Below are 16,779 nucleotides of genomic sequence, written 5' to 3'. Positions count from 1 at the left end.
GTTTCTATTTTCTGTTAAGAAGTCCACATTGAAATCACCCATAACAATGGTTGATTTAGTTTTCCTACATAGATGGGATGGATAGATTCTATTTGTCTCGGAAATACATTCAGATTTCAAGCAGGTGCCCTGTAAATAGCCAGTACAATAACTGCTGCACTATCTGCTGTTAACTCAATGCCACACATCTAAAAGTGCTGTTCATCACAATATTTGCTTAAATCTAGATATTTATACACTACATTGTTTTTTTACAAATATTGTAACTCCACCTTTTCTCATAAAAGATCTACAGTAATGTGCAGCCTGTGGATAACATGATGTTCTGAGAAACACTGTATATCAGGCTCACTTTCACACTCGTCTTTTTAATTTATTAGTAATTGGTCTATTTTATTCTTGAGGCTACAGTTGATAGTATTGCTTGAGGTGTGGAAGACTCATACTGAACACACAAAAGAGATGTTTCACGCAATGAATCCTTTTCTCTCGTGTTATTCACCATTAAAAAATGCTGGACTTGCTTTCTGTTGCATGTAGGATGGACAACAGTTTCTGCTGCATGTGGTGATGTTTTCACCTGTTGGTCCTGCCACTGATGATTCTGCTGCTTTTGATGATGCTGCTTCTTCTGTTGCTGAGACTGGTCCCATACCAGTACATGGAATTTTGCTGTTCACTCTCTCCCTGTTTGGAATGATTTCATTTATCATTTTACACACAAATTTTTTTCCTTCATAATTTAGATGCATTCTGTGTCTGGTATGCTGACATTTATCCAATTTGCCCATATCAAGGACGCTACATTTTCCAAACAAAGAACACATTTGTTTTATTTTAATGTTAGTTTAAAGTGCAGCTTCTAGTTATATTAACAGTGCACAACAGTAAATCTGGAATTCATCAGCGATGATTTTCTGAAACATGCCACAGCTGTTTATGTGGCAAAAGGGCCGATCTTTTAAGTGCAGTGGACTCAAAAAAATGAAATTATAAAACTACTACAAAGTGACATTGAAACACTATTTATTGTCAATACTTCTGTTTTTAAAGAAAATTGTAGATAATATGTGAAAAGCACTACTGTGTGTGATTGAAACAAATCAAACAGAAAAGCAAGGTGAAAATACACAGGTGCACATACGAACACTAAAAACAACAACACAGCCAGCATTTCTGATGTCACGAGAAACTGAACAAGCCAAAAACCTGTAGATATATATAAATGGAAGATGAGGACGTACAATAAAAGGAAAGGCAAGACCACAGCTACACAATGGAACAAAAATGAGTTACTAATAATTGACGATTCACTACTGAAAAATATTTATGTCCCCAACTGAAAAATCAACGTAGATTGGGAATTAGAGCACACCAACTTTAAAAATATGGTAAATTCAAAACAGATGAGTACAAAACTAGATTCTGAAACCAAGACTAATTATTGTTGTGTCTCTATTCACATTGGAACAAACTTGTGAAGAAGCAGCAATGAACAAGAAACTATTAACGAAACAAGTGACAATGCGGAATCCTGGCTGGTACTTTGTGGAGCCACAAAAAGGAGGTCAGTGAGTGATAAATTATGCTGTCAAAGAATAGTGTGATCATCTTGGGGCAGTTTTCATAGACGCAAACAAATTTCTGTGTGAAAACTGCTAGCTAGGAAAGTATGGCATCTGAGGAAGGGAAACTAATATGGTCTAATGGGAGTGAAAAATCAGTTGCTGCAGCAGAAAAAGCAAAATATAAGCACCACATAAGAAAAGGAGGGATCACAGAATATGCTCCCAGAACACAGCCCACGACATGTAAGCCAGCAAAAAAAAAAAAAAAAAAAAAAAAAAAAAAAAAAAAAAAAAAAAAAAAAAAAAAGTTACATGAAAATACTACATCAGAAACTAGAAGAAGAAGTAGTCCTAAGTGAAATACAACCAGACATACCATGTATCAGTGAACATTGTCTAACTGAAAGTCAGATAGCGACTTGACAATAAAGCATTTTATCTTACCCAGCTACTTCTGTAGATCTAAATTTAAAGATGGTGCAGTTAAAACAGGCAAGTCCCTGAAGACTGCAGACAGTAAAGGTGTGAGATTACCCAGGCCTAGAGAAAAAGACTGAAATTACTGGTGAATTGACTGATGACTTTAGTTTGTTTTGCTTGTACAGATCAGCAAGTGGCAAGTTTAGCATCTTTCTGAAAAAAATTGACAACTTTCTAAGAATTAATATAAAGAAAGGCTTCATTATAACTGGAGACTTCAATAATGACATGGGGCAAGGATCAAAACCAAGACAAGATTTTGAAGAATTGTTAATGCAATACAATATGGGGGCAACAATATCTGCACTGGCAGTAGTGACTTCTCAAAGCCAGACATTTGTTGACAACATCATTACTAATATTAGTAGGAGTAACTATGAGTCACATGTAGTCTGAAAAGAAATGTCTGATAATCATGGATAGCTGATCTGCTTGCACAGAAGCAAGGACATAATATCAGAACCAAAACGAACAACCAAAGAAATCAGGAACATCAGTGTATAACATATTAACACCTTTCTAACAATATTAAGCAGTGAAATCTGGAATGAATCTCTACAGTGGCAGACTGTAAATGAGAAGTATGATTCATTTATTACAATACTTAAACATCATAATGTAGCATTCCCCAAAGTAAAGAGACGAGAAAGGCTGCAGGATCAGACAAAGTGGATTAGCAATGAAATAATAAAGCTACAAAGAAGGCTACAGGATCTGAGACAGAGGGGTGAAGCTGAAAATCATAAAATGCTACAAAAGAAAATTAATAAGAGAGGTGAAAGCAAGAGTAATTAATTAATATCACCATAATGAACTCAAAAAGCAGGTAAATGCAGCTTGGAATGCAATTAATGCTGATAGAAAAGAAACAGATATCAGATCAAAGAAAATAGACAACACAGTGGTTACAGATGGTAGAGATGTAGCTAACATACTCAAAGGTAACCATATAAATGTGGTAGGGAATATAAAATTGGAAGGAAATAGTCTACAAAAGGAAAGTTACTAAGTTACCAAAAAAATTAAGTAGAGCCATGGGCTTGAAACCAGTCACAGAAGATGAACTGAGGAAAATTATGCAAAAACTGAAGTCCAAGAAATCAGCTGGCAATGACAAAATATCGAATCATATAATAAAGCAAGTAAGTGAGCAAATAATCTCACCATTGCTGGATATAGCAAACAGCTCCTTCAGAGTAGGAATTTTTCCAGAAAAACTGAAAATAAGCAGGATGCTACCAGTGTACAAGAAAGGGGACAAGGATGAAAGGGGGTAAGTATGACCCCCCCAACAACTACAGATCAGTTTCACTGATATATCAGGTCTCAAAATCCTGGAAATGCTTATGTATAATAGATTAGTTGATTATCTGCACAAATACAACATTCATGTTCCATCACAGCATGGTTTCAGAAAGAGTAAGCCTACAGAATCAGTGATTGCCAGGCTGACAGAATACACAGCCCTTAGATGAAAAACATGTTGTATCTGTAATGTTTCCTGACCTCTCCAAAGCATTTGACACTTATTGAGAATTCAAAACAAGCTTAATACTTCCATCTTTCTTAGAAACAACAACTAGTGAATTAGTGTACTTGCTGCTGCTCCTTTCCCCTATCCTCCATTTTAGCATCTTCTGTAATTATCTCTCCACTAATTTTCTTTTGCAAATTGGGACCCCGTATGGTTTGATAACAAATGGATCATGCTGTCTCATTTTTAATTTGCAGACATAATTTTTAACTTTCCTTGCTTATTACAAAAATCGTCACAATATTCCCTCAGAAACTGATCTAAATCTTCCCTCTCAGAATTAGATAAGCCATCTGCAATATTTACTTTTATCATTGACTGACTGTGACATTTGCAAACTGTGAAAAACTATTACTATCAGAATTGTCCTCCTGTTCCTCCTCTAAACCTTCAATGCACTTGTCATCAGAAAATTCAATTTTTCCTATCTGATTACTGCAGTTTTCTGTACACTTTAAATGTAATTATGTAATTTGATCTCACCAGAACTACCAGATTTTGGTTCTGTGAAACATATTTTTAATTTCCCAATCAAAAATTGTATTTGATTTTATCATCCAATTCATGCCCAACAGAATATCTTCATTTAGGTCTACCACCACAAAACATCCTTGTTCAAACAATAAATCCCCAGTTAAAAATGAAATCAAAGCCTGTTTGGAAATTGGCTTACTGCACTTACCTGTAGCTCCCTTAATTTTAACATCTGTTACAGGAAATTCCGTGTATGAAGCACTGTTTTTCAACCTGTCTCTTAGTTTACCAGATGTACAACAAATAGGACTACTTGCGTCTCTTAGACACATGCTTTTCCAATTCTCAATTGTTATTTCAAAATATAGACTACCAGGTACCTCTTGTTTATCAACTTTCACTTCCTTTTCTATTTCCTTAAAATCAAAATTAATGTGTGACTATTGCTTATTCGCTGAAGCTCTTTGTAAATTATACAAAGACATATGACTATTAGACTGAATTTCTTCTGGATCTGACAAACTACTGCTTTCTGTGTAAGAGGACTCACTAATTATACTTTGCTGACTGCCTGAATTAACACTTATTGTTTATTTGTGTGTGTTCTCAAATTCCAAATAATCATCATCATTGCTACATTTCTCTTCACTGACTTCTTGCTTTTTTAAAACCTCTAAAACATTGTAAGCTACCTGCTCAGTTTATTCATTCTTATCATTACTCTTAGCCAAAATCTCCCTGACATCAGTAGAAGACCACTCGTCAAATCATCAATACCTACTAACTGTCTATTATTAACGTCATCTCCCAATACTTCTACAAAAATCATCCCATCAAGCTCCCCTTTAAACAAGATAATGTTGTAGTCATCATCATCATCATAATCATATGAGTCACATGCACCTGCATGGACCTCAGCTACAATGTCAAATCTCTCTACCGCTACATCATCGTCACATGGATCAGCTACTAAAGCATCAATATTTTTGTGTACAAAATTATCATTTTGGCTTGCTACTACATCAGACAAAACCGGATCATCACCATTAACAAACAAACTAGCAATACTATAATAATCATTATAACCATCCTTGGATACACACTTGTTAAATAAATTTGTCAGGTCCTCATCACTAAGCTTATAACTGCTTTGTGTCATCATTACTCATTCTTTTAAGATATAGTTCCAAAATTCATAGTGCTTATTTACATTATTACCTTGTTATCCGCCCCAATAGCTGAATGGTCAGTGTGACGGACTCCCATCCTAAGGGGCCCGGGTTCAATTCCTGGCTGGGTCTGGGATTTTCTCTGCTCAGGGACTGGGTGTTGTGTTGTCTTCATCATCATTTCATCCCCATCCGGTGCGCAGGTCGCCCAGTGTGGCGTCGAATGTAATAAGACCTGCACCAAGGCCGCTGGACCTGCCCTATAGGGGGCCTCCCTGCCAATGATGCCAAACGCTCACTTCCACACTCACTTCCATTAGCTTGGCAGTTCCTACTTTACCTGTGTGATGTTGGTGGTGTGACCTACTCCTAGCCTGGTTACGAGTTTTTCTCCTCACCTCAAACTGACAGACCCTCAATGGGGTGCTTAACTGATTTCCTGTCTATACTCTCTGTTCTGATTTGAGTTGGTGTCTTGTCTGTAATAGTTGCTATTTTGACCATTGTTCCTGTTACCATAGTTATTTTGTCTGTTACTGTTATAATATTTTTTATTTTGAGAGAACCCACCACTCTGGTGTTGGTACTCTCCCCTACTTTTGTTGAACTGTCATGACTTTGTCATACATGCTCTAGCTCATCCACACACAATTCTTCAATTGAGTTATCTGGCCCATAAACTAGGCCACACTGAACCCGGTTTGGTAGACATTGTTGCAGTGCGTCAGTCTGAATTAACTCATGTAAAGGGTTGTCCAGGTGCATCAGTTTTCTTAGCTGTATTTCACTAAACTCGTGCATGCTTACTTTCCCTTCTCTATATTTGCTGCCATTCAAAAATTCAGTCTTTATCCCAGCTTGTCTGCTTTCCAACCAATATTATTAGTAACTATCCACAAAACGTTGTGTATTTTATGCTGAAATTGTCATATACAGTATAAAAGATTTTTACATAAAATATACACTCCTGGAAATTGAAATAAGAACACCGTGAATTCATTGTCCCAGGAAGGGGAAACTTTATTGACACATTCCTGGGGTCAGATACATCACATGATCACACTGACAGAACCACAGGCACATAGACACAGGCAACAGAGCATGCACAATGTTGGCACTAGTACAGTGTATATCCACCTTTCGCAGCAATGCAGGCTGCTATTCTCCCATGGAGACGATCGTAGAGATGCTGGATGTAGTCCTGAGGAACGGCTTGCCATGCCATTTCCACCTGGCGCCTCAGTTGGACCAGCATTCGTGCTGGACGTGCAGACCGCGTGAGACGATCATCCAGTCCCAAACATGCTCAATGGGGGACAGATCCGGAGATCTTGCTGGCCAGGGTAGTTGACTTACACCTTCTAGAGCACATTGGGTGGCACGGGATACATGCGGACGTGCATTGTCCTGTTGGAACAGCAAGTTCCCTTGCCGGTCTAGGAATGGTAGAACGATGGGTTCGATGACGGTTTGGATGTACTGTGCACTATTCAGTGTCCCCTCGACAATCACCAGAGGTGTACGGCCAGTGTAGGTGATCGTTCCCCACACCATGATGCCGGGTGTTGGCCCTGTGTGCCTCGGTCATATGCAGTCCTGATTGTGGCGCTCACCTGCACGGCGCCAAACACGCATACGACCATCATTGGCACCAAGGCAGAAGCAACTCTCATCGCTGAAGACGACACGTCTCCATTCGTCCCTCCATCCACGCCTGTCGCGACACCACTGGAGGCAGGCTGCACGATGTTGGGGCGTGAGTGGAAGACGGCCTAATGGTGTGCGGGACTGTAGCCCAGCTTCATGGAGACGGTTGTGAATGGTCCTCGCCGATACCCCAGGAGCAACAGTGTTCCTAATTTGCTGGGAAGTGGCGGTGCGGTCCCCTACGGCACTGCGTAGGATCCTACGGTCTTGGTGTGCATCCGTGCGTCGCTGCGGTCCGGTCCCAGGTCGACGGGCACGTGCACCTTCCGCCGACCACTGGCGACAACATCGATGTACTGTGGAGACCTCACACCCCACGTGTTGAGCAATTCGGCGGTACGTCCACCCGGCCTCCCGCATGCCCACTATACGCCCTCGCTCAAAGTCCGTCAACTGCACATACGGTTCACGTCCATGCTGTCGCGGCATGCTACCAGTGTTAAAGACTGTAATGGAGCTCCGTATGCCACGGCAAACTGGCTGACACTGACAGCGGTGCACAAATGCTGCGCAGCTAGCGCCATTCGACGGCCAACACCGCGGTTCCTGGTGTGTCCGCTGTGCCGTGCGTGTGATCATTGCTTGTACAGCCCTCTCGCAGTGTCCAGAGCAAGTATGGTGGGTCTGACACACCGGTGTCGATGTGTTCTTTTTTCCATTTCCAGGAGTGTAGATCATATTATATAAAATACTGAAAAACAACAATGCTAACCTAATTTTTCTTGATTATGGCTTCATTAGTGAATGCAAAATATTGCAAACATGTTTGACAAACATGACATACAAGTAAACAAATGAAATAGCAAATTTCATGAGATTTAATGTATTACGTGATATCACTTATTAGATACGATTGGATTTACGGAACTATCAGTCTCTTCAGAGAGTATTTCAACATATCTGCAAACCCCACAGCTCAGTGGCTCCTGGACTTGTTATAAACCTACAAAAGAAGGCTGCGCACATAGGTTTAGAGGTTTATGTAATGATACTGGAGGAAGTAGAATCTTTGAGATTCTTAGTTATTACTGTGGATAATGAGCTGAAATGGAAACAACATATTACTTCTATCAGTAAGAAACTCATCGCCATCATATTCATAATGAGGCAGCTTACACAGTATGCAGACAAACAGCTTCTGTGCACAGTATACAATGGATTCTTTAAACCCTGCCTGTAGTATGGAGTAATAGTGTGGGAAACTCAAACATTCAAGAAATTAAAAGATATCATATTAAGAAGAAAAACGTCTGAAACAGGCAGAAATTGCTTCAAAAGACTAGGCATCTTACTTTTGGCATCCTTGTGCATGTATAAAACTATATATCACCATGAATAGTGCAGAGTGGAATTCAAAACTAGTGTACACACCCACAACACGGAGGAAGAATGACATACCCTGTCAAGTGACAATGTTTGAAAAAGGACTCCAGCACTCAGGTAACAAAATATTAAGAAGTCTGCCTAAAAAACTGCTTGACAATGTGTATGACATGAAGTTTTTAAGGAACCTCAAAGATATCTGGTGGAAAAGTAATTTTATGGCATTGGAGAGTACTTATCACACTAAATTTACACATATTTCACTTATAATCAGTTATGTTAGAATGTATGAAAAATGGTTAGGAAATATGTAATAATGTTTTCTATTTTTGATGTGTCCTGTATTATATGTACATTCACTGTACACTATGTAATCCTGCAGGAATAATAAAATCCAATTGAATTATGTCCTTAGTGGTATATGCAATGTTTATGCAGGTTTAAATATGCTGTTGGTAAATCATTTCACAAGAAGGTGACTAGCATCTTAAACATTATCATGTAATTCCCTTGCTGACACCCTTTTCAAAACCTCTGAAAAAGTGAAGTACTTAAGAGTAGTCACACACTTAAGTGGAACCAATTTACTTAGTGTATCACACATTGGATTGCTGAAGGGTTGCTCGACTGAGAATTCTATTTATACATTCACTTATCAAAAAGTATAAGACTTAAATAATAATACATCGCCAGTTGGTATTTTTTGTAATCTTTCAAAGGCGTTTGATGTTGTAGATCATGTTACTCTCTTAGTGTTTTATGTGATTGATGGTTTTATGCACTTCTGGTATGAATCATACATAACAGACAGAATGTTAAAGGTAAATTCAGCCAATGTTACAATGTTAGAAAGGTAGAAGACTTACTTAAGTGATAGAGGGGGTGGATGAAGAGAGATCACAAAGTGCATCCCATAGGGTTCAATTTTTGGTTCCATTTCTATCCCTTACACAGGGTGGTCCATCGATAGTGACTGGGCCAAATATCTCATGAAATAAGTATCAAACGAAAAAAGTACAAAGAACGAAACTCGTCTAGCTTGAAGGGGGAAACCACATGGCACTATGATTGGCCTGCTAGTTGGCACTGCCATAGGTCCAACGGATATCAACTGCATTTTTTAAAATAGGAACCCCCATTTTTTATTTCATATTCGTGCAGTACATAAAGAAATATGAATGTTTTATTGGACCACTTTTTTCGCTTTGTGATAGATGGCACTGTAACAGTCACAAACATATAAGTACGTGGTATCATGTAACATTCTGCCTGTGTGAACGGTATTTGCTTCGTGATACATTACTCGTGTTAAAATGGACCATTTACTCATTGCAGAAAAGGTCGATATTGTGTTGATGTATGGCTATTGTGATCAAAATGCCCAAAGGGCATGTGCGATGTATGCTGCTCGGTATCTTGACGACATCATCCAGTGTCCGGACCGTTCGCCGGATAGTTACATTATTTAAGGAAACAGGAAGTGTTCAGCCACATGTGAAATATCATCCACGACCTGCAAGTGCCCAAGTAGGTGTTTTAGGTGTTGTCGCGGCTAATTCGCACATCAGTAGCAGACAAATTGCGCGATAATCAGGAATCCCAGAAATGTCAGTGTTGAGAATGCTACATCAATATTGATTGCACCCGTACCATACTTCTATCTACCAGGAATTGCATGGTGACAACTTTGAATGTCATGTACATTTTTGCCACTAGGCACAAAAGAAACTACGGGAAAATGACAGATTTTTTGCACGTGTTCTATTTAGCGACGAAGCATCATTCACCAATAGTGTTAACGTAAACCGGCATTATATGCACTATTGGGCAACGGAAAATCCACGGTGACTGTGACAAGTGGAACATCTGCAACCTTGGCGGATTAATGTATGGTGCGGCATTATGGAAGGAAGGATAATTGGCCCCAATTTTGTCGATGGCAATCTAAATAGTGCAATGTATGCTGATTTCCTACGTAATGTTCTACCGATGTTACTACAAGATGTTTCACTGCATGACAGGATGGCGATGTACTTCCAACATGATGGATGTCCAGCACATAGCTCATGTGCGGTTGAAGTGGTATTGAATAGCTTATTTCATGACAGGTGGATTGGTCGTCGAAGCACCATACCATGGCCCGCACGTTCACTGGATCTCATGTCCCTGGAATTCTTACTGTGGGGAAAGTTGAAGGATATTTGTTATTGTGACCCACTGACAATGCGTTGTCAGTGCATGTGCAAACATTACAGAAGGCGAACTACTCGCTGTTGAGAGGAATGTCGTTACACATATTGCAAAATGCATTGAGGTTGACAGGCATCATTTTGAGTATTTATTGCATTAATATGGTATTTACAGGTAATCACGCTGTAACAGCATGCGTTCTGAGAAATGATAAGTTCACAAAGGTACATGTATGACATTGGAACAACTGAAATAAAATGTTCAAACGTACCTATGTTCTGTATTTTAACGTAAAAAACCTACCTGTTAGCAACTGTTTGTCTAAAATTGTGAGCCATATGTTTGTGGCTATTACAGCGCCATCCATCAGAAAGTGAAAAAAGTGGTCCAACTAAAACATTCATATTTCTTTATGTACTACACGAATATGTAACAAAAATGGGGGTTCCTATTCAAAAAAACACAGTTGATATCTGTTTGACCTATGGCAGCGCCATCTAGTGTGCCAACCGTAGTGCCATCTGGTTTTCCCCTTCAAGCTAGATGAGTTTCGTTCCTTGTAGTTCTTTCATTTGATGCTTGTTCTGTGAGATATTTGGCTCGGTCACAATCAAAGGACCACCCTGTATATGTGAATGACCTTCCACTTCACATTCAACAAGCAAAATTATTACTTTTTGCAGACGTTACAAATGTTATAACAAATCTCACTAAAGAGCAAGTGACAGAATAGTTGGTAACTGATATTTTCCAAAGGATTGTTAAGTGATTCTCTGAAAATCGCCTCACCCATTAAAAAAAAAAAAAAAAATAAAGAAAGAAAGGAAGAAACAGAATACGTTCAATCCTCTACTACAAGTAGTCATATCAACGGTAAATGTACCATATGAGCAGGGTTTGTAAATACGGTACAATGCTCCAAATTTTTGGATGTACACACTGATGAAAGCTTGAACTGGAAGAAGCATAGTACTGGGCTTCTCAAACAGTGAAGTTTGACTGCTTTTGCACTTGATAGAACTACTAATGTTGGAAACAAATATATCAACCATCTGACATATTTGGCATATGTCCACTCAGTAATGTCTTACGGAATAATTTTCTTGGGTAACTCACCACTTAGAAAGAAAGAATTGATTGTAGAGAAGTGAGCAGTAAGAATATGTAGTGTTCACCATTGGAAGTCGTGTAGTCACCTGCTAGGCTATTGAACTACACCGCCACAGTACATATATTCAATACTGAAATTTGTCATAATTTTAGAAGATCAGTAATATCTATAATTACAACACTAGTGGAAAAATGACCTTTATTACCTATGGTTAAAGCTGTCAGTGGCTCAATAAGAAGGAACAAATATTTTGGATCATTTGCCTATTAACATAAAATGTCTTGAAAGAGAGCAAAGCAACTTTGTAATCTAATTTAAAATCCTTTTTCCTGGACAACTCCTTATGTTCCATTGAGAGATTTATATTTAAAAACTGTTAGCCAGTAAAAAAGAAAAGAAAAAGGAAGAAAATTAAGTATAGTTACATGAGTAGGACTAAAAATAAGCTCGTTAATGTCAACACTAATCATGTATACAAGTAAACTAACTCATTCCACATCATTTCAATAAAAGGATCGCTCAACTGATCTATGGAACATGTAACTAACTATCAGACTTGGTAACCCATTTAAGATAAACAACACTAATATACTCTGATGGTCATTGTACCCGTGACACAGAACTGAAAATGTAACCATTTACATATCCATCGGTGATGTGTACGTGTATGAAGTTACATTGAGAGCTTGGCTTTTTTTTTATTTAGAAAGGATTGATTGACACAGTATGCTGCACTTTGTTTCTGTCCTTTTGGTGTGTAATTTAATAATACGCAATGTTCTTTTGCCTTGTTCTGAGTAGCTTGTCTTTTCTTTGATAGTTTTGTACATATTCATGTGTTTTTCTCTTTTAGGTTCTGAGCTCATAAAAAAAAGAATTATTGTTATTACTTAGAGCCACAAGAAACATAGTTGCAGAAAACCGTTGAATATCTATATTTGAGGAATACCTTAGCTCTTTAAAGTGTTTCTTACTTTACTTCTGTGGTCAGCTTTGTATTTACAGCAAAATTGTTAATAATGAGCTTAACACCAGCAGTCAGTTTAAAAGGGGTAAATAAAAAAACAAAAATATTTATGTACGCTACATTGAATGCTGTTATAAGCTCAGATTTGAATGGTGCTTTTAATTCTCTCTCTCTCTCTCTCTCTCTCTCTCTCTCTCTCTCTCTCTCTGAATTGGTGATATTGTTATCACTTCATTTTTTTACATTTCATTGAATTTGTGTAACTTTTATGGTGTTACTGTTTTTTATAGATTGAGACATGGAGGACATAGATGAGAAAGAAAAATCACCTACCCCTTCAGATTTATCATCAGATGATGAAGATAGTGTTTACTCCAACACTTCTTTGAGTGTTAGTGAAAGTGAAATCTATATTGGTGATGATGATGATGAAGATTTTTATAATGTAGAAGCTGCAGCTAACCTAACATTGGAAGAACAAAATAAAGTGGATGAGGTAAGGTTTTATCTTTTATCTACGCTAATGATTGAAGCAGAAGAAATGAATTAAAATTTGTGCTTCGATCATTATCGTAGATAATGAAGAGACTTAATTGTCTCAGGAAAATATTTAATTATATGATCTATTATCTTCTAGCTACTGAATCTGTAAAAGAAATAATGATTTACAGTATCCAGTAAAAGTGAATAGAAGTATTTTCTATTGATTATGCTTCTGGGGAACCTAGTTTTAAAAGATAGTTCATTACTTATTGTTTTAGTACTAACAGTATCTACTTTCAGGAAGATGATTTTTTTAACATGTTTAAAAGATGGGTTCTTTGACTTTTAACTGTGAAGGGAAAAGATGGAGTCATAAATAAATATCATTAAAAAATTTAAAAAGAAACTGTATGTGAAACAAAAACAGGAATGAAATGCAAACTGTTTGAAAGTGCATATCGATGCACAGTTGTGAAGTCAAAATCTGCTGCTGGATAACATTCAGTACCATGCTATCCCATCTCATGCATTGTAACATGTTAGGATTGTCCTTGGTGTGCTTTCCGTGAGGTAGTCAATACATTGCTGCCCAAGCCTAATTCACCCTTCAAAAATGGCACTCCTGATGTTACCCAATGGACGAGTAAAATTCATACCTCTTTGCATTGCAAGTTTCAAATGATCCCTAGCATGGTTAATTGGAGTCATCTTATCACATACTACAGACCCTTCTGTTCAGTTGATTTCAGCCTCCTGGGGCAAGGGTGAGAGTTGATGACTGACATCTGCACTTAATAACAACTCAAGACATGACTGACACAGATCCGTGCTGAATGTGTGGGGTTGCCATGCAAGACAGTGCACTGGTACTTCTTGGCTCCACATCCTTCTACAATTACCATCAGGGGTCACATAAAAGCTGCACTCAGCAATGAAGACAGGTGAGTTCCATTGGTCCAAGGTCCACTCCAGGTACTCTCTGGCCCACCTTCTTTGCCCACCACAGTATTAAGAGATTTGAACTGTTGTTCATAATGGGCAGGTAGACACCAATTTCATTGTGTGCTCTCCACCTGGGTTGATGCTGCTCTTCCATTTGCCTTCATCTTCCTTATGAGCCATAATTTTTTGGTAGCAGTCTTCATCTGTGTTGTTGACTAAGAGTGAAGCTGTGAGGCAAATCTTAAATTTTGTACGTCTCACTGCCATTAAGTCACAGTTAACACACAGTCTAAGCTTGAGATGGTCCTGTGAGGCATGCTGACAAATTAAGGGTTATACACAAGCCACATTGTCCAGTTCATGGCTGGACACTCAGTGTGCTCTACTGAACTGTGTGGTGAATGTACTTTCACTTTTACCTCCATTACATAGGTAATTTCCTGTGGTCAAAAGAGTTTTGGGAAAGAGGTATCTGATCTAAAAGAAAAAACTATTCAGTGAAAAACTTTTTTGAGCAGTTTATGTATCTGTATAGTGGCAGTGGTGATTTGAAATTTGGTTCAGTCAGAACAAAGCAGCTCCTTTATTTGAGAGTGGTAAACTGCATTCGCATAATATACACAAAGAGACATTAGTTACTTCAACTCCAAAAAAATGTGGATAAGTGTGGAGTAGGGCTCGTGCATCACAGATTCTATACAAACTAAATTAAATATAGATAATTCATACATCCCAGGAAATGAGAGTTTTTAAATTTTATAACACCCCTAAGAGGCCGTAAACTTTAGAATGTGACATAAATTTCAACTTGATACATGTATACATTCCTGAGAAAAAGGGGTCTTAACAAATTCTGAATGGATCCAGAGTTTACTCTTTTTCGTACACTATTTAGTGTGGAAGGATCGTGAGATAACTCATGTTTATTAAAAATTACCTGTAGACTACGTCTAGCTAGATGTTTACACCAATGTGTTTAATAACAACTCAAAACATGACTGGCTCATATCTGTGCTGAATGTATGGGACTGCATGCCAGACAGTGCACTGATACTTATCTGCCTCCAAAATCTTCTGCAATGACCACCACATAAAAGCTGCACTCAATGTAGCAAACATACCTGTCTTCATGTACCTTTCACTTGCTTAGCATCTTGAGTGTATTTTGATATTTCAAACAGTTAAGAAAATAGAAGAAAATGAATGAGTTGGAAATGCTTTCTGTGTTTTTTTTACTAGTGTTCACCCATTCATAGGGAGTCTGACTATCTGAATGACTGTGTGAAAGAGTATGTGTATTGTTCTGAGGACAAAACCAGTGACAGTGATTTTTTTTAGACCTATAAAGAAGCATAAGGAGGCAGTGTTGTCAAGTGGTTCCAATAATATCATTGGTGATTCTGTCCACACGAATTATTTTTGTTGCCATTATGACAGCGATGATAGGTGTGAAGTTGACAGGCAACCACGTACACAACTGTTTGAAAGCACTCTGGGATGATTACACTTCCAATGCAATGTGATTCTGTAGCCTCTGTGAGGATACATATGTTAGTGATGACTTTTTTGAATTGCTTTGCAACAGTTTGTGCACTTGTCATGATCAAACCTCAGTGAAATGTAAAACATCGCATAAAGCAGTCAATGGTCTCCTGTTACACAAAGAGACATGAGAAACTCCATGCCCTGATGGTTCTAATGTGACAAATAAGAAAAGATAGATGCAAAGATTATTGGCCAACAGACCCTGTAATAGCTACCCCAATATTTGCACAGTGAGTTGCAAAAGAATTGAACATATTTGGACTTATTGGCAATTTTAATGACACTAAATTGAAAAATAGTTGTGGAAGAATCTTCAAAGTTCAACCTGTGCTGGATTAAACTCATGATGCTTTACAAATTGGAGCAATAGTTTTCCTTGGATAAAATGATGATTCCATGGAGAGGATGACTGAGGTTAGGAACTTACAACACTCGAAAGATTACAGAGTATGGGTTACTTGTTAAGATGCTGTGTGAGAGTGACACAAGCTATATCTGCAATATGGAGATTTACACTGGTGAAGTGAAGAAATTGGACAAATCTGTTTTCTCAGTTCATCATTATCTTGGTATGTGGCACCACATCTGCCAGGGTCACTATAGTAACAGTAACTCTGCTGCAGAGCTACTACCGATAAACAAAACTGGAGTCTGTGGTACTATTAGGGTTAACAGAGGTTTACAGTAAACTCTGAAAGCCTTAGCATCAAGAATGGAGAAAGGTGGCATAGTTTTTTGTAGAAAAGGTGACATTCTTCTTCTCACCTGGAAAGACAATCAGGTTGTCAGAATGGTATCAACAATTTATGGCTCTTCTGCCACAAATAAAGGAAAGAAAAATAGAAAAACTGGAGAAGCGTCTTTGTAAATCATAACAATGCCCATATGAAAGGAGTTGATCATATGGATCAGTACCTTTCTTACTATCCTGTTCTAAGTAAATCTATGAAATGCATAAAAAAGGTCATCTTTCATCTATAAACTGTGGGCTTTTCAGTTCATTTGGAATTTAGAATGCCATGAATCCAGAGAGAAAAAAAAGTAGGAGCAGATTTTAATTTCAGTAGCGAAACACAGGATTACTGATGATGATAACAAAGGCTCTTTTGACACAGAGAGAAATATACCCAGTTCATGCTATAGTGGATCAGGATAACACCACATGAAGAGCCACCTGGAAGGCTGTTGAGCGACGTGAAGCAGCAGGAACATGTGTCCATTTCAAACAATAGAAAAAAAAAAAAATTACCGACTTGAGGTACAGAACCCTAAAAAGAAACACAGAA

General features: G+C 38.0%; 1 protein-coding gene across 1 annotated transcript in view; it reads left to right on the top strand.

Annotated features, from left to right (window-relative positions):
* Positions 1-16,779, top strand: part of LOC126354836 (probable ATP-dependent RNA helicase DDX60) — a 268,338-nt gene that overhangs the window by 77,873 nt on the left and 173,686 nt on the right. The window contains exon 2 of the mRNA XM_050004837.1: positions 12,814-13,019. Coding sequence (XP_049860794.1) covers positions 12,822-13,019 — 198 coding nt within the window. The 5' untranslated portion in view covers positions 12,814-12,821. The remainder of the gene's footprint in view (positions 1-12,813; positions 13,020-16,779) is intronic.

The sequence above is a fragment of the Schistocerca gregaria genome, chromosome 1, assembly GCF_023897955.1.
Source record: "Schistocerca gregaria isolate iqSchGreg1 chromosome 1, iqSchGreg1.2, whole genome shotgun sequence".
NCBI classification, from domain to species: domain Eukaryota; kingdom Metazoa; phylum Arthropoda; class Insecta; order Orthoptera; family Acrididae; genus Schistocerca; species Schistocerca gregaria.
Note: the sequence above shows the minus strand (reverse complement) of the source record. Positions and strands in the feature narration are given on the sequence as shown.